The sequence below is a fragment of the Mauremys reevesii genome, linkage group 7, assembly GCF_016161935.1.
Source record: "Mauremys reevesii isolate NIE-2019 linkage group 7, ASM1616193v1, whole genome shotgun sequence".
Lineage (NCBI taxonomy): Eukaryota > Metazoa > Chordata > Testudines > Geoemydidae > Mauremys > Mauremys reevesii.
Genome location: NC_052629.1, coordinates 16,626,000 through 16,646,954, shown reverse-complemented (window position 1 = coordinate 16,646,954; position 20,955 = coordinate 16,626,000). Strand labels below are relative to the sequence as shown.

The 20,955-nt window shown below is 35.6% G+C and overlaps 1 protein-coding gene across 6 annotated transcripts in view; it reads left to right on the top strand.

Moving 5' to 3' along the window:
• The window catches only part of TIAL1 (TIA1 cytotoxic granule associated RNA binding protein like 1), a 59,153-nt gene extending 39,679 nt beyond the window's left edge, over positions 1-19,474 (top strand). For 2 of the 6 annotated variants that reach the window (XM_039546844.1, XM_039546842.1), the window contains 11 exons: positions 1,356-1,452; positions 5,342-5,491; positions 5,749-5,803; positions 7,666-7,753; positions 9,710-9,785; positions 12,541-12,649; positions 12,958-13,053; positions 13,158-13,242; positions 13,903-14,026; positions 14,824-14,963; positions 16,153-19,474. In XM_039546844.1, the coding sequence (XP_039402778.1) occupies positions 1,441-1,452; positions 5,342-5,491; positions 5,749-5,803; positions 7,666-7,753; positions 9,710-9,785; positions 12,541-12,649; positions 12,958-13,053; positions 13,158-13,242; positions 13,903-14,026; positions 14,824-14,963; positions 16,153-16,270 (1,053 nt within the window). In that variant the 5' untranslated portion in view covers positions 1,356-1,440 and the 3' untranslated portion in view covers positions 16,271-19,474. Of the gene's footprint in view, positions 1-1,355; positions 1,453-5,341; positions 5,492-5,748; positions 5,804-7,665; positions 7,754-8,893; positions 8,935-9,171; positions 9,241-9,709; positions 9,786-12,540; positions 12,650-12,957; positions 13,054-13,157; positions 13,243-13,902; positions 14,027-14,823; positions 14,964-16,152 lie in introns of those variants that run through there. The other 4 variants (XR_005601195.1, XM_039546843.1, XM_039546847.1 and 1 more) reach the window with 4 other exon arrangements.
• Positions 19,475-20,955: the final 1,481 nt, after the last annotated feature.

Here is a 20,955-nt window from a genome sequence, read left to right as displayed (position 1 = left end):
ATATAAGTGTTTAAAAAGTGATTTTAAAGATAATTTGGTGTTTCTCATTTGTTAGTTGAAGGAAGCAACTTTTCAAACAGACTTTAAATGGCTTTCACTTAGTGTATTTCTGCCTTCATTTTTACCCATATGAATTGAACTTCATAGTGAAGTTTTTTGAAAGTGATATGTTAATGCGAAGTGTCTGTGATTTAACAGGCACATTTGAATACTTAAAGTTGGATGGTATTGTGATACTCTTAAGTTATAAATATACCTACATGATGTGAATGTTACTGTTCTCCATATTGGAGGCTTTATTGACAAACCAACACTGAATATCTCTGTACAATTTTTACATATAAATTCAGTTCCACACCTGTGCATTTAATTAATGAAATTTGATAATTCAAATTAGAAAATGTAGATTTTCAGCAGTTTTTCATGACATGGCTTTATCTTTTGTGGAGGTGAATTCTAGATTCTCTAATAGCTTTCAGTATTGAAGAAAGTAGATGAAGCTTCCTGTTGGAGTTTGAGTAGGAAACTTTTTTTGACCTGAAATTGACCAACCGATACACTTTTAAATTTGGAATTGTCATGAAGGTTGTGTAAGTACTAAAAAGTTCTTAAGTCTTAAAAAAAAATAAAAAAAAATTAAAAAATAAAAAAAAATAAAAAAAAATTGAAAAGGGCAGTGTAGTAGTTGGTATGAGAATGACTTTTGGTCAAAACTTGCAAGAGTGTATGGTGCATGTGTACTTTTTTTTAATACACTAACCCTCCCTCTAGAATTCCCAGTTACCACAACAGACGCCTGATGGAATACTCCTTGTCTATACTACCTTCTAAGTTACATTGCTTGTTTGTGGGTGTGTTGTTTTCTCCCAAATGACTAGATGCAATAGAACCAAAGAATTGAGCTCTCTAATTATGAGAACTTGTCATCTTCACATGTGGATGAGTTATATCAGTAAAATATTAAGGAATATGATGTTGGATATATAAAAGAATAATTTTTTTCCTACCCTCCAAAATGGTGTTAGTCAGTGGATACTAAAACTTGATTTTAAACATCGTTCCCAAATTGATTGCCTGTTCTCCCTTTTTGTTGCTGCTGACAAAAGTAATACTGCTATGTACTATTACATGAGTATTTCTAGTTTCATGATTCGGTTGCATTGCCAATCTTATAATTTAGGAAACATGTAAATTTAGTAACTGTGAATAAGTTCATATGCAAATATTGTAAAGTATTTTGTTCAGTGTGGGATATTTAAAAGGTTTTACATAGAAATCATATAATATGTTCAAATCTATTATAAACTTGAAGATAAAGTTGCTGGATTTAAAATGTTGTTTATTTCCTTGTGTAGCTATGTAGGAAACCTCTCCAGAGATGTGACTGAAGTACTTATACTTCAGTTATTCAGCCAGATTGGACCATGCAAAAGCTGTAAAATGATAACAGAGGTAAGGCCTTCCATTTCCAAATGGTATCAAATATAGCATACTGGTTTTGCATAAAAATGCAGAAAATCAGATTGGCAGCATATCTCTGCAACGCTGGTGTATGGTAGAATGTAGCTTCCGAAGCAAGCAGTATTTGTAAAGCCCTGCACAGATACAAATTTATACCCAAAGATCCAGATATAAATTGGTATCCATGGAACACTGGGCTCTCCCAGGAGCAGTAGTGGTGAAAGGAGCAGAACGTCGGGCTGCCACTCTCAGGACCCAACGCCCCGCGCCGGCAGCTCCTCTCCTCCTCCATACTGTCCCCAGCCCTGCCCCTGGCCCTTCCACGCAGCTGTCTGCGTCTCCTGTCTGGGGGTGTGCATGCCACTTGAACACAAGAGCGTGACCTGGAACAGCTGCCGGTGAGCCTGGTACCCGCCCCAGTAGGCATGGATAGGGGCAGTACAGCTGCGCTGAGCTGGCGCAAGGCGCTGGCTAATGGGAGCAGAAGCCCCATGTTCTGCTCCTTTCGCTGCTGCGGTTCCTGTGAGAGCTCTGCAGTTCTGAGGATACTCACTTATATCTGCGGATATCCGAATCCATGAGTATAATTTTGTATCTGCGCAGGGCTCTATCTATTTGGACTCAACACTATGCATGACTCAGCCGTTGACAGTCTTTGAGCACAAGCTGACATCTGATGCGACAGAGTTTTTGTTGCCATGTACTCTTTAGGAATAAGCTCCTTCCAAGACAATCTTCAGCTTGTATAATTGAGTATTGGCATCCTTTGGTTTCATGACAACTTAATGGGAATTTCTAGCACTGCAGACATCTTAACCCAATCTTTATAGTTCTACATTTTTAATAACCATGGATGGTTAAATGGAGTTATAGTAATATATCTACTGTAGATAAATTCTCAGTCATGTATGTTCACTTCCTTACCCAGTGACTTTAGCAGCTGTCAATAAATAATCTAGAATGGATGAAGGGTTGAGATATTCCAGCGTCTTTCACTGACCCAGTACTCTTCAGCCAGTCTACTAGTCTATCCTTGAGTTATCTGACATAGCTATCTAATATGAAAGAAAATAGCTCAATAAGAGTAGAATCAGTGCCATTTTCTTAGTCAAATTACAGGTTTCTCCTGTAATAAAGTATCCAAATGTGCGGGGCCCTTTTATGGCCTTTAAAGCGTGTGTGCATTCAAAGTTCACCCTGAAATTGGTGGCCTGTAGTAGTACCAAATATTAAATGCTTGCTTTTAGAAATTAACTGGCATCTTTGTTTTGTCTGAGTTTTCAGATTGAGAGAAAACAGAAAATGGAATGTATGATGTTTCTGTTAGGGTGGTTCACTACAAACAGCATAACACTTGTATTTTATATTGTATTTAATAGACTGCAAATATCTGAATGTCTGTGGAATTGCATCTCATTCAGATTTAGATTGAAATATTATGCTGGTGGTACAGTAGGTCAGTACAACAGCCATTAATTTGTGGAAATGCATTTCAAACCTAGTTTGAGTAATAGGTGCCTTAAAACACTTTTACTCCTTGTTCCCATTTGTACACCTTGAACATGAGTACATAATTCACATTCAACTGGCAGACTCTTTTCCAGAACTAGAATAGTGGGTGTATTGCAGGTGAAGACATATCAAAACTATACTTATGTATACAGGTTGAGCGGCACCTGCCTATCCTGTCCTTCTCTCTAAAATCGGTGTTTAGTTCTCATCTTTTCACGGGCACTAAACTAGCTCTCCTATTTAAGAGTATCTTGCTCAAGACCTAGTCACCAACTTATCTGTCATCTCCCCCAGTGGAAATAGTATTGAATGTGTCCATCTGTGATGGTGCATAGTTTCTTCCCCAGGACTAATTAGTATGCTACTTTCCTTTGCTCTCAGCCCTGTGCTTCCATTTTTGTTATCCCTCTTGTAGAAGACATGGACCAAATAGTCAAAAATGACTAGAGATGTTGGGTGCCCATATTGAGATGGCCTAAATGGGTCTGATTTTTTTCAGAGAGTGGATGCTCAGTAATTTTTGCAAATTGGGACCTTTAAAGGTATCTTGAATTGGACACCCGAAAACTGAGGTATCCCAAATCACTCCTTAAAAGGCCCTTTAATTGAAATGAGGGTGAAAATTGGGCAGGTTCTAATGGAAGAATAAACTCTAATACATGTACTATGGATCCTTAGTTTCCTCCATTCTTCCTCTTCATGTAACAGAAATGTGATGGGGGGAGAGAGAAAGGGGGCATTAAGCCTCACTTGTATCCGTGGTGTTCTGGGGCAGCTTACCCCACTCCTGGTGGTTAGTGAAGCCATGAGACTGTCCTAACTCTAAGATATGCTTCCCAAGGCCTCCAGCCACATCCTGTCCTCCTCCTGACATGTCCCTATCACAAGGGCTGAGAAGAGGGCCAGCGTAGAGACTACGTGGTGGCTCTGCACCAGTTGGCAGATGCCCTGTACTGAAGGTGTTTTGGAGGGCTATTTCTGCCCTCTTCACTGTCCCATAGCGCTACTTTAGGGCCAGACTATACTATCCAGTTCTCTTATGTCAATATCAGAGATGTGGGTGAGTGACTGCCTTCCTTTATATCCCTCTGGAAACTATATTTGAGCACATATTATCCCTTAAATAGGCATTTCTTTGTATCTGATACTTTGCATATGAACCAACAATTGGCTAATAATGGTTAAAGCAGTGTGAAATAAAGACCCAATCTCCACATTTTTGCTGGCATTACTGGAGAAAGTGCTGCTGTGCAAGAGCGCGGTGGGTTAGCAATTAATTTACAACAGAAATTTTCCTATACATCTGAAAGAAGGCAGAAGGGAAAATGAGGTTCTTACAGTGAACTGAATTTTGTTTTAAATTAGCTGTTTTTCAGAACTTGCTTTATGAGCTCTTTGGTCCTGGGTTTGTACATGCAATATCAATGCAGATATCCCAGTGTAAAACTCCAACTTTGTGAAAAATGTTTGCAGTGTGCACTAAGCTTAAAACCTAGTATTTGAATTTCATACTGTAATGATCATTACAATTTGATTGTCTTCTCAGAAGTCATTGACTTTCTTTACATTTAATGTCGCTGTTGTATTTAATAAAATTGTTTAGCAATTAGTATTATTTAAAAGTGACCTGAAGGGCAGATGGGGCTGTTTGTACCCTTCTTTTTCCCTGCTTCAAAAGGTCTAAAGAAAGTCCGACAGGTTTGTCTGCTTGATTTTACATTACAATTTCAGGTCTTTCCAACCCCAGCAGTTCGTAGCATACATCATGGATGATTGGAAACCATGTAGCATTATATCATCATGAGTATCGAGATTAAAGCTTGACCAGTTGCGAAGAGAGGATTTTTAGTCACTTTTACACTTTAGTATTGACTCCTTCAAAAGATATTTGCATCCAACTGTTGACAAGATTCAATATTTTCACTTGTTGGAGCTAAGAGATCTCCCACTCCAGTTTTCTGGTCTACCAAGGAGTCCTTTGGCAAATAAAGGAAAGATTTTTGTCAATCAGGAGGAGGAAGAAGAAAAACTTGGAGGGGATAGGAGAGGAATGATAAACCTTTCGGGCTTTCTTTGTATGTTTTAAAGATGCAGAATTTCCCAAACCCATTTTTCCCCTCTGAAGGTAACCTTAAGGTAAATTGGTATGTGTTAAGCTTAGTAGACTAATGCTAAATGAAGACTTAAAAATTGATTTAACCTTGATAAGAAATGTCCATATTTGAAATATCTTCAAAAAGAATTTAAAAAATTAGAGTTCAATGTATTATTCTTAATGTTATTTTAAAGGTTATATCTAATACTAATGAAATAACATTGTTAAAGTTTCTAGCTATAAGTAATATTTTTTCCTGGATTTTCTTCTCAGCAACCCGATAGCAGAAGGGTCAACTCTTCTGTTGGATTTTCTGTTTTGCAGCATACAAGCAATGACCCTTATTGCTTTGTGGAATTTTATGAACACAGAGATGCAGCTGCTGCATTAGCTGCTATGAATGGGAGAAAAATTTTGGGAAAGGTAAGTTGTATAAAAAAAAAAAGGCTAAGGTTTAAGAAATTAGATTTATGTAAAATATTTAAATTATGATGTGAAGAATTTCACTGAAAACGGTTAATCACAGTCTTGCTTAAAAAAAATACATCCTCTGATGCCTTAAAAAACTCTTTATCTTGCTATTGGAGGAGAACTTGTGTAGGTTAATATTTGTAAGTGGCCTTTGTGTACATTAATTTCTAGTTTTTATGAATTTTGCTAAATCTGACATTTATTTTCAGGAGGTCAAAGTAAACTGGGCAACAACACCGAGTAGCCAGAAAAAAGATACATCCAGTAAGTAATACCACAGTATTACATTGTGAAATATTTGTATAGAGATTAGTGTAAAAATAGGTTGCAGTGACAAATGTCTAAATATTATTGTATTTTACCTCTCATGCTGAGTTTTAATAGCAGAAATACCCACATTCGTGTTTACAGTTGAAGTCTTAAAACATTCCCTGTATTTTACAAATGGTGGAAACTAAAGAACATAAGAATGACCATCGTGGGTCAGACCAATGGTCCATGTAGCCTAGTATCCTGTCTTCTGACAATGGCCAATCCCAGATGCTTCAGAGGGAATGAACAAAACTGGGCAATTATTGAGTAATCCATCCTGTCTTGTCCAGACCCAGAATCTGGCAGTCAGAGGCTTAGGGACAGCCAGAACATAGGGTTGAATCCCGGACCATCTAGGCCAATAGCCATTAATGGACTTATCCTAACTCTTTTTTTAACCCAGTTATATTTTTGGCTTTTACAACATCCCCAGCAATGAGTTCCCACAGGCTGACGGTGCGTTGTGTGAAGTGCTTCCTTATATTTGTTTTAAATCTGCTACCTATTAAGTTCATCGTGTGACCCCAATTACTTCTGTTATGTGAAGGGGTAAATAACACTTTCACTTTCTCCACATGATTCATGATTTTATAGACCCCTATCATATCCCCCCTTAGTTGTCTCTGCTAAGTTGAACAGTCCTGAGTCTTTTTAACCTCTCCTCATATGGAAGCTATTCCATACCCCTATTACTTTGGTTGCCCTTCTCTGTACCTTTTCCAATTCAAATACATCTTTTTTTTGAGATGGGGCAACCAGAACTTCATGCACTATTCAAGGTGTGCATGTACCATGGATATATAGTCATTATGATATTTTCTGTCATCTGTCCCTTTCCTAATGGTGCTTAACATCCTGCTAGCTGTCTTGACTGCTGCTGCATATTGAGCACATTTTCAGAGAACTACAATTACTCCAAGATCTCTTTCTGGAGTTGTAATAGCTAATTTAGTTCCTGTCATTTTGTATTTATATTTGGGATTATGTTTTCCAATGTGCATAACTTTGCATTTATCAACATTGAATTTCATCTGCAATTTTGTTGCCCAGTCACCCAGTTTTGTGAGATCCCTTTTAGCTCTTCACAGTCAGCTTTGGGCTTAATTATCGTGAGTAATTTTGTATCATCTGCAAAGTTTGCCACCTCACTGTTCACACCTTTTTCCAGACCATTTATGAATATGTTGAAAACAGCTCTAGTCCCAGTACAAATTCTTGGGAGACCCTGCTATTTACCTCTCTTCACTGTGAAAACTGAACATTTATTCCTACCCTTTGTTTCCTGTTTTTCAACCAGTGACTGATCCAAGCGAAGACCTTTATCTCTTATCCTATGACTCCTTACTTTGCTTAAGAGCCTTTGGTGAGGGAACTTGTCAAAGTCTCTATGAAAGTCCAGGTACACTATATTCACTGGATCCCCCTTGTCCACATGTTTGACACCCTCAAAAAATTCTAATAGATTGGTGAGACACGATTTCTCTTTACAAAAGGCATGTTGACTTTTTCCCAACAAATCATGTTCATCCGTCTCTCTCATAATTCTGTTCTTTACTATAGTTTCTACCAATTTGCCTGGTACTGCAGTTAGACTTACTGGCCTGTAATCGACAGGATCATCTCTGGAGCCTTTTTAAAAATCTGAGGTGGAGAAGTTAAATTGCTGTTGAATGTCTGATGGAATCCTTGAATTAAATTTCTTGGGAGTTCCTGGATTCCAGTTCTTTGCTCAAACTCACTTTTTCAGAAGTATGCAAGGAGTTAAATTGCTAGATAGCAGTTAAATATTTGATTAGATAATGTTTTATTTGCAGATCACTTCCATGTGTTTGTTGGGGATTTAAGTCCAGAAATAACAACAGAAGACATCAAGTCAGCATTTGCTCCTTTTGGTAAAATATCGTAAGTATCATAATCAATATTGCAAACATCAGTTCAGGGAAAACTCTAGCATAAGTTTGTTTTTTGTCTGAAATAGTATTTCTTCATCTTTTTGCAGATTGTGTGATAAGGTTTTCATTATATTGGGGTGGATGGTGAGATGTCTTCAGTTCAGGTTGTGCATCACATGTTTATAAATACATTTAATGAATTCTGTTCTCCAATCTTGTTGAAAGCAGTATGCTTTTAACCTAATTTACATATAAAGGTCATTCCGGATTTTAATTGAATAACCAGAAAAATAACAAATCAACAGCTTTTGTTAGTGTGACTAATTTTTTTGCTTAGTGTTTGCGTGCAGAATAGTGATTTCAAAAATTACAAGTGGTGTGTATTCCATCAGACTTGCCTATAGGCAGTATAGGAAAGCAGGTAAATATCAAGGTGTAATTTTGTGATGCAGTAAGTGTAGCTAGTTGTAAAACTTAGCTAAGTTGTGAACATATCTTGTATAATGTAAGGTTTTTTTTCTGAAGTATGAAATAACTTTTCAATTAATAGAAGGGGGGTTAAGTTAAAAGTGCTATATTTCAATGAAAAAATGCTGTGTTTATATTTGTGCACACTTCTGCCAGTTAAGGGATAAATACCTATCTATATTACATATCTGAGGTTAGATTTCAAAACATCTATTGTGTTTTAATTGAACATGTTAAACATTACAAGAATTCTTGAAGTGCTAAAGCATGTATGTCTCTTTGAATAAGGTAGTGGCTTCAAAAAAGTACATTGATCTCATATAACTTTCTTTTTAAAATCCTTAAAAAAAAAAAAAAAGTTACACGTGAACTTTTTGTGCTACTTTACAGGACTATATTTCTGCTAAGAACAAAAATTCTCATTTTTCGTGCTCTGTACACTTTTAAATGAACCATAAACCTTATTTCTTATCTTCTGCTATTTTGTTGTATACTTTGCTTTTTATCTCTAAATGTGGTAAGTAATACTGTTTAAAAATCAATATAAAAAGAATACAGGTTTCTATTTCTCAGTCTATATTTATACCTGAGACCTGCAGTTTTTCTAAAGTCCAAGTCACAATTAAAAGTAATAGCATTCTGGTTATTTTGCAGAATTGCTCATAAGAATGGACAGGATCTTGAAGGCTAACTGCAAGGAACTGTGCACACTGGAACTCAGTTGTAGATTTTTTCTCATTTCTATTTATTCTTATTATACATTATTTATATATACATATTTTAGTATTTACATTTTAACATTCTATATTCAGTGCAGTTCTATATTTCCAATCATTTTAACTTACTCACTAAAAATTTCTGTGTAAATTTGTTGTTTTCGTACTGGTGTGCTTAGCATTGTTGTTAGTTTTATTATCCTTTCTTAAATTTCTGAAAATGTCAATTTTTCAAAATTTACAGCTGCCCAAACTCCAAAATGATGGTAGAGAATTGACCAAGAAAAATAAAGAAATCTGTTAACCAGGCCATGTATGCCTTTTAATTCCTATTTTTTTTCCTCTTTTTCAATTTTTTAATATTTCATATATTTTGTATCACTAGGCAGGAGACATTTATTTAGAAAATGCATGGTAAAGTAGATAGAACTGTTACAGTAATTTATAGAACAGTAAAACTTAGAGGACCGTAGCTAATAGAATTTTAGAAAAGGAAACTTTGTTCCTTTTTAAAACTTCGAGTTTGAACATTTTAGTTTTAGCCAGAAGAGGTTATGTGGATAGGTTGCATGTTTATTACATGTTATTTTTTTGTCCTACTGCTTTTTTCTAACAGGTAAAGAAGCAATAGGGAGAGTTCAGGAATGGCTATAGTTTTAGGGCTAACTGAATTTATAAAAAAAGAAACAAATATGCTCACAATACAGTGTGTGTGGTTCCTTTTAGTTTTTATTTTGAAGGTTAATAATAATTCCCTCATATAGCTGTGCTTCTTTTCACAGGGATGCACGGGTAGTTAAAGATATGGCAACTGGAAAATCAAAAGGCTATGGTTTTGTATCATTTTATAATAAACTGGTGAGTAACCACGCTGCAGGAATAATCTTTATACAGACTAGTATTTATGCAAAGCAGTGATTAAAGAGACTTTAAGTCATCTATATTGGGGGAGCGGGGGAGTCGAAAGTTTCAGGTACTAATCCTGCCAGAGTCATCCCACAAATTTTTGTAATTTTACAGATTTTTTTTCCCCCCTATTTTTTTTAAAAAAAAGTTTTTCCCTGCCTATCTTGCTATGATACCTTTACTAAGGATCCCTTTCCTAAGGGAAATGAATTGATCATTTAGGGGAAAATATTGAAATTGACTATAAACAAAGTACTGTCAAAGAAAAGGTAAAAGTGAAGAGATTCCTTCCCCTTCCCCCCCTCCTTGTAATCTTAAATATAGTAGTAATGGGTAAAAATATTCCAGACAGAAGTGACTTACATTGACTATCCCTTTAATAGGATAGCTAAAAATCTTGGTTTTTTTAGAATCATATTAAATAAATAGTGTCCATAGTTAATGGTACATCCTTACTATTTATGGCAACAAGGTGCTTTTTATAAAGAGTAATTTTATGTTGTACCATATGCTAACTAGAATATCTGAGAACATGTTGTGAAACGAATTACCCACACAAGGTAGCTATGAGAAACAGAGCTATTTTTATACAGAAGTACTTGAGGGATTGTTTACATAGCTCCTCCATATTGCCTTCCTAAGCTTGTTCTGTGTATTGAAAAAGAGACAAATGTACAAATATTTCAGGGGTTTGGGATTATAACAAACATACATCTAGTGCTTTGTTGTTGGAAGTATTTCACATAGTTTTTTCATTTTTGTAATGTTGAATGAAGTTCAGTGATTTCATCGTTAAAAGGACATTCCATGATGAAAATAATATTAAGAAACCTTGGTTTATTAAAATTGAAAACACAAACTCTAGTTTACATTTTACCACTTATGCTTTGTCTAATTGGCATTTCTTAATACAGACAGCAAAAGTAGAGATGTCTTTTTTTTTTTTTTTTCTGATTCTCTTGCATTATCATAAGTTGTTTCGGTTTCCAGCCCTGCGGAAAAAATGCTGAGACTGTTTGTTTATATTTATATAGAGCCTAAATTACCTGATTGTTCCTTTTTTAAGAGTGTACCAGTGAAAATACAGTTCAGTTTGGAACTTAGTATTTTCTTAGTGTCAAATAGGAGCACATAATTTTGTACCAGATACTTTAATTAAAAAAACAACAACAAAACTTTAACTGATAACAAACCCAGCCTTTTTTTGGTATTCTTACTTTCTTGTAGCTCAGCCGCTGCTTATTTTAAGTGTAAATAAGTGTTTTAAAAATTACTTCCTGCATGTGCCCGCCTGCTTTTCTCTGATATCCCTCCCTTTCTCTGTCATATTTGAGTCTTATTTTCTTCCATAAACATTAAACACTTAGAGCCAAACCTACAAAGTTCTGAGTGCTTTGTGCTGTTCAGTCCTGAAAGTGCTCAACACACTGTAGGACCAGGATCACTGTTATATCTCATCTGCTTCTGTTCCTGCTTTTGTCTTTAAGTTCCTCCCAATTTCCACTCACGTATTCTCAGCTTTGCACCTTGCAGTTCAGGGAGATGGAACCTGTCCTAGCCCCTATGACTTTGAAACAGTCTTCCAAACTGTGTGCCATATGACCCTGTCTCTCCTCCTTCAAAGTATCTGTATTCAGAGGTGCACTTGTGAATTATGTCTGAATTAAGCTGTTCAGGCTATTGGCTGTATTTATTTTCCATGTTTGTATGACGATGTTTGCTCTTATGGCTCTGTAAATATTGGACTGTGTTCAGAGGTGATGTAAGTTGAGTACCATGAAGGGGCAAACGGGAAGCTGTATCAGGGAAAAATGGGTGACATGAGGTTGTTAGGTTGGGTGGTAGAGAAGGTAGGGCCAATCTTAGCTTTGCAAATTCCTCTTACCTACAGTTCTGCCTTCCGAGAATGTAGTATTTCCTCTTATATCACCATTTACTACCAAAATTTAACCAATATGCAAACAAGTTGATAATGTTTTTGAACATGAAGATGCAATACCTTTTTGCAGGAATTCCTTCTTGATACATAATTTGTCACACTGGAAATCTGTGGGTCAGAAACGTATTCATTATGAATATTCTAGATAAAGCAATAAGATCAACCAAATTTATAATTGATTATGAAAGTTTTTCTATATCCAAGTATAATAGTTTCTTGTTACTTTCCATCTGTTTGTTAAATGCTTTTTTGCATACTATGTTCCCCATATAGTTGTTGGTAAGAGACTAATTATAGCATTATTTGAGCTTTGAAAACTAAACTCTTACGTTTTGGGTTAATTTATTTTAGTTAAGATTGCTTTTGGTAATCATGTGACCTTTGTATAACGTTAATCAGGAGACCACTGGATATTCAATTATAGGCTTTGTTTCTGTTTGCTTGTCTAGGTATAATATTCTTGCTATATACCTAGCTTCCATTGTCTTCTGTTGTGTATTCTGTGCATTGGAAATAGCAGTTCACTAGTGAAGTAATTTTTTCATTACTGGATTTTGATGTTACTGCAAAATTTTTTGATGTAGCTGCTTTTATATATTAAATGCCCGAAGTCTTGAAAACTGCAGTAACTTTATTAGTAACTGGTATTACTGCTATATGTAAATTAATCCCAATGACAAATTAATACATTCTCAAAAATAATAGGCTTACTTATCTTCTTTCCTTGTCCATGAACGTTGAATGAGTCTTAATTTTGATGTCCTTCAGGATGCAGAAAATGCAATTGTGCACATGGGAGGCCAGTGGTTGGGCGGCCGTCAAATCAGAACTAACTGGGCAACACGAAAACCACCTGCTCCTAAAAGTACACAAGAAAGTAAGATGCTTGTATTAAGCTTGTATTAGCTCTCCAGCACATGTACTGTTCTGCTGGATGTTACAATGTTCAGTTAGCAATACCCTTAAGCCATCAAATTTACTTAACCTGTAATTTAGTATGTGTTTGACTCCCACATATTAGGAATAAAAGGCCTAGTATATTAAATCATTATCATTCTTATTTTTCGTGTTGATTTGTCTTAAAATATTGAGCAGATTTGTCAAATGTATAATTTTGTAATTGTATAAAAATTATTGGAAAGCAAATCCTGTTTTAATGTTTAAAATGACCCTTTCCATGTATAGATAGCACGAAACAACTGAGATTTGAAGATGTAGTAAATCAGTCAAGTCCAAAAAATTGTACTGTTTACTGTGGAGGAATTGCCTCTGGACTAACAGGTATGAGTCACTTTTATTGGGGGTACGGGAGATGTGTTAAACAACTAATGCGTTTTCAGCCCCAAGGTTGCTAATGAATTGGTTGAAAATATCATCTGTTATAGATCAACTTATGAGGCAGACATTTTCACCATTTGGACAGATTATGGAAATAAGAGTTTTTCCAGAAAAAGGTTACTCATTTGTCAGGTAAGGCTGTTAAACTAAATCTACGATTGTTTAATATATTAGTATTTCATGTATTGTTCTGTAACGTGTACATGAATTAGCAGTGCTGTTAAATTAAAAGCTCTCACTGTTGCACTATATATTTGTAGGAGAAATTGAAGCTTTAAAGGTTATGGGCATTTGCTCCTCAGAAAATAAAGGCCTACAAAGGCAGCCAAAATTTGGTGTAAGATTTTTGCATTTCTTGTGATTAGAGTTGTCTGAATATCTTTCTTATTTGATTGATTGATTTTTTGATTTGCTGGTCATTGGGGGTAAGGTTGTGTCAACCCAAAACAAAACATTTTAAACTTTCAGCAAACTGAAAAGTGGAAAAAAAATAAATAAAACGTCAAAACTTGTTTAGATTTTGAGTTAATAAAAATGAAATTGAAGTAAATTTCTAAACAAAGTGTTTTGGACTTTTTTGTTTTAAACTAATTTGGCGAATTCAACACACATTCACAGATGTTTCGATTGACCCAAATCTGTATTTGGGGGGAAGAAGCGGAGGAGGGTCAGTCAGCAATTTTTCACCCAGTTCTACTTGTGATGCATGCATGCAGTCACAGTTCTTTAAAGTAATAGCACTATCAATTATAGTAAAACATAATGTTAATTTCATTTCTATCTTATCTCTAGGTTTTCAACCCATGAAAGTGCAGCACATGCTATTGTTTCAGTCAATGGAACTACAATTGAAGGACATGTTGTTAAATGCTATTGGGGTAAAGAATCCCCTGATATGACTAAAAACTTCCAACAGGTAATTACTAAAAACAGATTTTAAATTTAGTGTGTGTTTTTTGCATAAGCCAGCTGTGTTATGTGTAAGACCATTATCTCTCCCCATTGATAATTACTAATTTAATAATAATGTAAGACATTTAGTGAAATTGCATGGTGTGGTCTTTTTGGTAGTGCACATTGCAGTTCACTACCAGGTTGGGCTTGCGGCTTTGTAGGAACATAACTTCTTGTATGATTCAAGATGGGAAGCAGCTTTGGGAAATATCTAAATTCTAGCTAATTGGGCTACTGAAGACTAGCTCCATCCCGAGTCAATTATTTTATGGTGGTAATGAAACCTTAAATTCCTTATTGCAAAGGCAATTCTTTTTTCAATTAAAGCAAAAAATTGTAACTCCAGCAATATCATAACTCCATAGATTAAGGTTTTGCCCTTGCCAGAAACCTTAAATTTAATACGTCTGTAAGGGTACGTCCACACTACCCGCCGGATCGGTGGGTAGTGATCGATCTGTCAGGGACCGATATCTCACGTCTTGTCTGGACGCGATAAATCGATCCCTGAACGTGCTCCCGTCGACTCCGGAACTGCACCAGGGCAAGAAGCGGAGTCGACGGGGGAGCCACGGCCGTCGATCCTGTGCCATGAGGTCGGGAGGTAAGTCGAAATAAGATACGTCGACTTCAGCTACACTATTCCTGTAGCTGAAGTTGCGTATCTTACATCGACCCCCACCACCACCACACACACCCAGTGTAGACCAGGCCTAACAGTTGTACTATGAACTATTTTTTTTTTTTTTTTTTGCCTAGGTTGACTACAGTCAGTGGGGGCAATGGAGTCAAGTCTATGGAAATCCACAGCAGTACGGGCAATATATGGCCAACGGATGGCAAGTACCATCTTATGGAATGTATGGTCAAGCATGGAATCAACAGGGATTTGGAGTAGAGTAAGTGATTATACTTGTTTCAGATATTTTTAAAAAGGTGTGTTGCAGTTCTCCAGAAATGTTAAAACTCTTCAGTGATCCTCACTTCAGATTAATTTGGTATCAGGAGTGCTCTTGGCTTCAAGCCTTTCCGGCCAAACCCTCTGCACTATGAAGCTTAAGTCTGTTGAATTTCATTTACCTAAGTGGCATACTAACTCTGAAGAGCATGGATCGCGTAACTGATCATTCATCCGCTCTTAAGAGTATTTAAAATATATGTCCAGAACAGTTTTTTAAAAATTGTCTTAATTTTGTAATATTCTCCTGAGGATTTCACAGTAATATTTTTCACTGCTGACTTGTCAGCATGTTTCCCCTCTCCCACCCAGATGTGTCTCCATTATGCTTTCCTTTTTTATACATATGCATCAGTGATGTTGATAGAAGTTTGCACAGCTCTTGGAATAATGTTAACTCTTGCTGTAAAATCAGCTGAGAAGTTGATATTGTTTGTCTGTTCCCAAGTGTGTTTCTTCAATTAAGTGGCTTCAGACTGAGTATGTTGCATATATATTTCCATTTGAAATAAAGCCAGAGAAACTTGAGTATGGCTACAGCAAGAATTTATATTTAAGTACTACACAAAATCTGTTTAACTAGATTAACTTAGATTTAATTTTAATATTAAAGGCTTTCTTGCATTTGAATATTAATGGAAAAGGTGCAATACATATTGCTGAGTTTATAAAATTAAGTTGCTCCAAATGCTAACAAGTTGCCAAGGCATCAGCTCCTGTAGATAAGAAAACTGTATAGGGTCCGGAAAGCTCTTGAAACAAATGAAAGTTTCTTCTCCATCTGAGCGAAACCAAATTCTGTCTGTTTTTTGTTTCACTTGAATGGGGGCATGTAAAATTGATTTCCTTAATAATTCCCTTTTATGTATTTGAACAATACCTTTCTGCTTTGGAGATTGCTAGCCCGTGCAGCTAGTATGTAGGTTTCTTGGCTTGTGGTTTTTTCCAGAAGAAGGCATGTTTTAGGAGAAGAACCTGCTCTAAAATCTTCCTGAATGTGCATTATTTTTGTGAGAAGTTGGGAAGTTTTTGACCTTGGCAGGAGTAGAAGGTAACAGAAGCAATATCAGATTTTGCATCTCTTTGTAAATAACTTGATTGGCTTGCCTTTTTTTTGTTTGTTTTTAAAGCCAATCTCCATCTGCTGCCTGGATGGGTGGATTTGGTGCTCAGCCTGCCCAGGGACAAGGTGCTCCTGTAATACCTAACCAAGCTGGATATGGTATGGCAAGTTACCAAACACAGTGAGCTGGGACTCTGTTTAAATGTGTGTATTTCATGATAGGCTTCAGTTTCCAGTGATACTCTGAAGACTGGAATGTAGACACCGGAAGAAGAAAATATTTATTTTAAAAATGGAAATGTTTGGAACCTTTAGCACAGCTTTGCTTTGGTGAAGAACACACATGTCTTCTAGTTCTGCCTTTTTAAGTTTTTGTTCATGATGGATATGAACATGTTTTTCTTTGTGTACAAAAACTAAAATAAAGTCAATAAAGACAATTCTGACTACAAATTTTGATATAGTAGGATAAATGGCTAATGAATTTGAACCTTAGATTACCATTCCATTTTTTTGTTCTGTCTTCAGTGTTTTACATCCCTGTGCTTTTTAAGAGAAATGACATTTGAAATACAGTAAGTTGCTTTCAGTTAAACACAAATCCTGAAATTTAACTGTGGACCAATCATTACACCCTGTAAGACAGTAGTGTTTTTTCAACAAATATGAGGGCATCATTCAGAAAACATACATGCTCTTGGAAATATTTTTTTTAAATATTTAATTTTTCTATGTGCTTAAAGAAGCTGAAGTCTGGTATAAAATAAACTTTCAATCTAAGCTGAAAAACATTACTGTCTGAGTTATTTGAGCAAATTTTGCTGTCCACATTCAGGCACATACTAAAACTTTTCAAATCTCTGGTTTGCTTTTTAAAAATGTAGTAATTGCATTTAATTTTGAGAAGCAAAAATGTTTTTGCAAGTATGGTGTTTGTATTAGTCAGGCAGTCATACTTGTGCTTTTTACATAAAGTTTGAAGGCTACACATTGTAAATATTTAATAACTACAATGTTTCAAAAGCATGCTCAAACATAGAAGTAGCTTGTAATTATTCAAAGTAATACTTAATATACTCTACTGCTTTAAATGCAGTAGACTGACAAGAATGTGCAAGACTGACATTTCCAAAGTTGGCTATTATGTAAAGTTACATAAATTACTATACAAAGAGCCTTAATTTTAATTTCATAAATCTTTAATGCATCACATTTTGTCATTAGAAATCTGAATTTTTTGCTTTACATTATTGGGTATGTAAATACCTTCGTTAACAACCTTGTAAACCTATTTCAAGGTTATTATAAGTTGTATAGTATCTTGAGTGTTTTGAAAAATCTTGGGATGTTTTTTAAGTCTAGAATATTTTGCCCAAGAATTTTTTAACAAGATTGTTAAAAACATCTTATTTTACAGAATATTCAATGTGCCATTTGGTAAATGGAGATGCAGTTGAAACAGTATACTGAGTTGTGACTTATTTTTAACTAAAGTTTTTGTCTTTATGGGTGGTTTGCATGTGATGAACCTGTACAGAGGCTGGGTTGTTTGTGTACTGAGTGTGTAAATGGATAAATCATGAAGATGTTTAAATGGTAAACTTGGGTTATTTCTGAATTATTTTATGGATAAATTGATATAAACTGCCTCAATAAATTTGAAGTTGAAAATGAATGTAAGTTAGCTATAAGTACTGTGTTTTACCTGTGACAGCTAGGGGGTGCAAATGTTTCAGCTGTATATTTGAATACACTGAGACAAGCACTGATTTTTAAAAAAGCATATAGGACATGCTGTGGTAGTCCAGTGAAGTAAACTTGCATTAAAAATGGATGGTTGCATTTAAAGGGTTTACAATTCCAGAAGAAAGTCTCTGAGAATCTGGATTTTTTTAGTCTGTTCTATTTCTTTCATAGATATTATTTTAGTTTCAAGTTAGAATAGGATTTTGAAATGGAAAATTGCTTTAATATTACAAATCTAGCCAAGTAGTTAAAATGACTACACATCTTACTGTTTTAGAGAATCGAATGGTTTATTCATTCCTTTTGCAGCCAAATCACTTACAGAACCCTTATCTCTTGGATCAAGTTGAAAGGAAGGCATTCTAACAGAAACTAGACAGTGAGCTAAATTATAACTGCAGGTACATATCTGCAACTTTGATGCACACCTTATGCATGCAATAGTGTCTGGAGTCAATGTGGAACCGCAAGTGCTTGTGATGGCAGAAGTTGGCCCTTTATCTCTCTGTTTCTCTTTTACCTACTGTTCTGCTTAAGCTAGAAATTTGTCTAAATTTTGTATATATGTATATCTTTAAGCGAAGATCAGCTATTACATTGTAGTCTAAAAATTTCACAAATAAGTCTGACTTTTTATAACGTTTATCTGGTTAAAAAAATTTAATGAATCCTGAGTTATTTGAATTTGCAAGTTACTTTAAGGTTTGTTATTTGCTTCCATGTGAAGTGTGGGGGTTCTCCTTAAGGCTAGGTGTTGGAATATAACTAAAGCGGTAAAATTGTTGATGTGTTTTGAGTTTGTACTGTGACTTGAGCAGTATGTTCTTTCATGAGTTTACTCAATATTTGATGCTGCCGGTACATCACCACATAAACACCCAGTTGAAACTGGGAAGAAAACTAAGGCCTTGATCCTGCAAGATCTCAGCACACAGATCTTAGAAGTCTGATATGCCCACTGCAGGACAGGGCCCTAACTGATGTCTCTTTTCCTCCTCCTGAGAGCCACAGTACACCGCTACCTTGATATAACCTCACCCGATATAACACAAATTTGGATATAACATGGTAAAGCAGTGCTCCGGGGGGGCGGGGTTGCGCACTCCGGTGGATCAAAGCAAGTTCGATATAACACGGTTTCACCTATAATGCGGTAAGATTTTTCGGCTCCCAGGGACAGCGTTATATCGAGGTAGAGGTGTATTTGTCTTGCTCAGTTAATTAGTTTCTTCTAATGTTTTTTTTTATGCAGCTTTTCTTTAACACTGATATTTCTTTGCAGAATACTCAAGGTACAGGAGTCTCCAGTGTCTTTAGACTAATGATTCCATAGTACCGTGAGGAAGAGTTTATACTTTGATTGCTTTATTCTCAATAACATTCATAAATACACCAGTGACAGTTACCTTTCATTTTTTTGGCACCAAAGAGCCTCTTGCACCATTCTGTTTTTATGAATGACTATGTTGTAATCCACCATGCTCTCCAGTTGCCGAAGTCAACCACTACATTACCCCTTGCAACTAGGATTCTGGATTTCAAACAACATTGAGTTTTCGTGGCTGAAGTTGATGGGTGAACTTGAGGCAAGGTTGTAATCAATGTTTTCAGAAAACATTTAAATAAAAGCAAAAAGTTATAAATGGTTTATCCTGTATTGTCATTTAAGTTGTCATCCCTCTCCTCTTACTGTAAATTCTTAGCAATAATACAAGACTGACCTTGTAAAGTATGTGCATGCATTTATGTGTATAAGATATTTTCTATACATATAATTTAAAAATACTTATTTCATACAGATCACTGTTAAATATGTTAATGTCACAAAGTTTAAAGTTGCACATGAAACCTAACTCCTGCCTCCTTGAGCATATGAATTCCAATAGTCTTCAGTTACTGTCTTTTTCTGCAGGACCAGCCATTCCTCGTTCGTTGTGAAAGATTGATGAGATCGTTGTGTTGAAACCACTTCACTCATTTCATATATCAACTAACTTTTGCAGTGAATGAAGCTGGGTCCTGCATAAAAAGTAGTATGATTGACTAATAAAAGGCTGTCCTGTGTCTACATAAGGGGCAGAGTTAAGATTCAGTGGGGAACATAACCTTCTGGCATTTTGAGTTTTCAGTGCTTCATGTGTTAACAGTGATAAATTTCTTTTATCATGTAGAACTGTTTTGTGGATAGCATTGAAATGCTCTGTCCTGCACAGTATGTGTATTCCAATGAAGCAAATAAGGGCTCTCTGTTCGCTGTAATTTATTTTACAGTAGATTAGACAAGGTTCTTTCAAAACCCTGCTTCATGCCATTTGAACCTTCACAAATCTCCCTGCATCTACATAGGATATAAATTATAGTTTCCTGCTAGTATGACATCAGTAGGAAGCTATTACATTGTAAGTTGACTGCAAATTTATACCATGTTTATATTCATGTGCAGTACCTTTCCAACATTAGCAGATTGTTACTGTTTTTACTGCATAACTGTGCTCATATACACGTCTTTTTTAAACCTTCTTCTCAGCCAAATCAAAACAGATTATTCCCAGATTGCTGAAAGTCACATTTAAAACCTAGAGATTTAGGTCCTGTCAAATTTCACATCAACCAATTCCTGGTGAACCTAATCAATCAGTTCCAAAAAGAAGACTTGATTTTTTTTTAATTGCAAGTGTTTTTTCACCACACATCAAAATGATGGAACCATTTTTCCTTTGACTTCTCAAAAAAATCACTTAGAACCTGAAAACAAATGTAGAAAATTTCATCCTCAAAGGTAAGTTTGACAAATAAATAAGCGACTGAAGAAGACCCTCCAGAATGGAAATACTTGTGTATTCCTAACTACTTCTTCAAGTAGTGCCCCTGTGGTGCTCCACTGTAGGTGTGTCTGTGTCCCTGCACCTCTGATCGGAGATTTTAGGTAGCAGTATCTGTCCCACACATGTGCTTTGCCTCAAGGCTAACTAGCATTGTGCAGGCAAACCCCTCTTAGGCTGGGGCGGTCAAGAAGGAACTGAGACCAAATAACAGTCTTTCTCTTTACCTTACAGTATAGAGTTAGCTTGATTTTTTTTTTTTAGTTGTGTTTCCGTTTTTTTCACCATGTTTAAATTTTTTT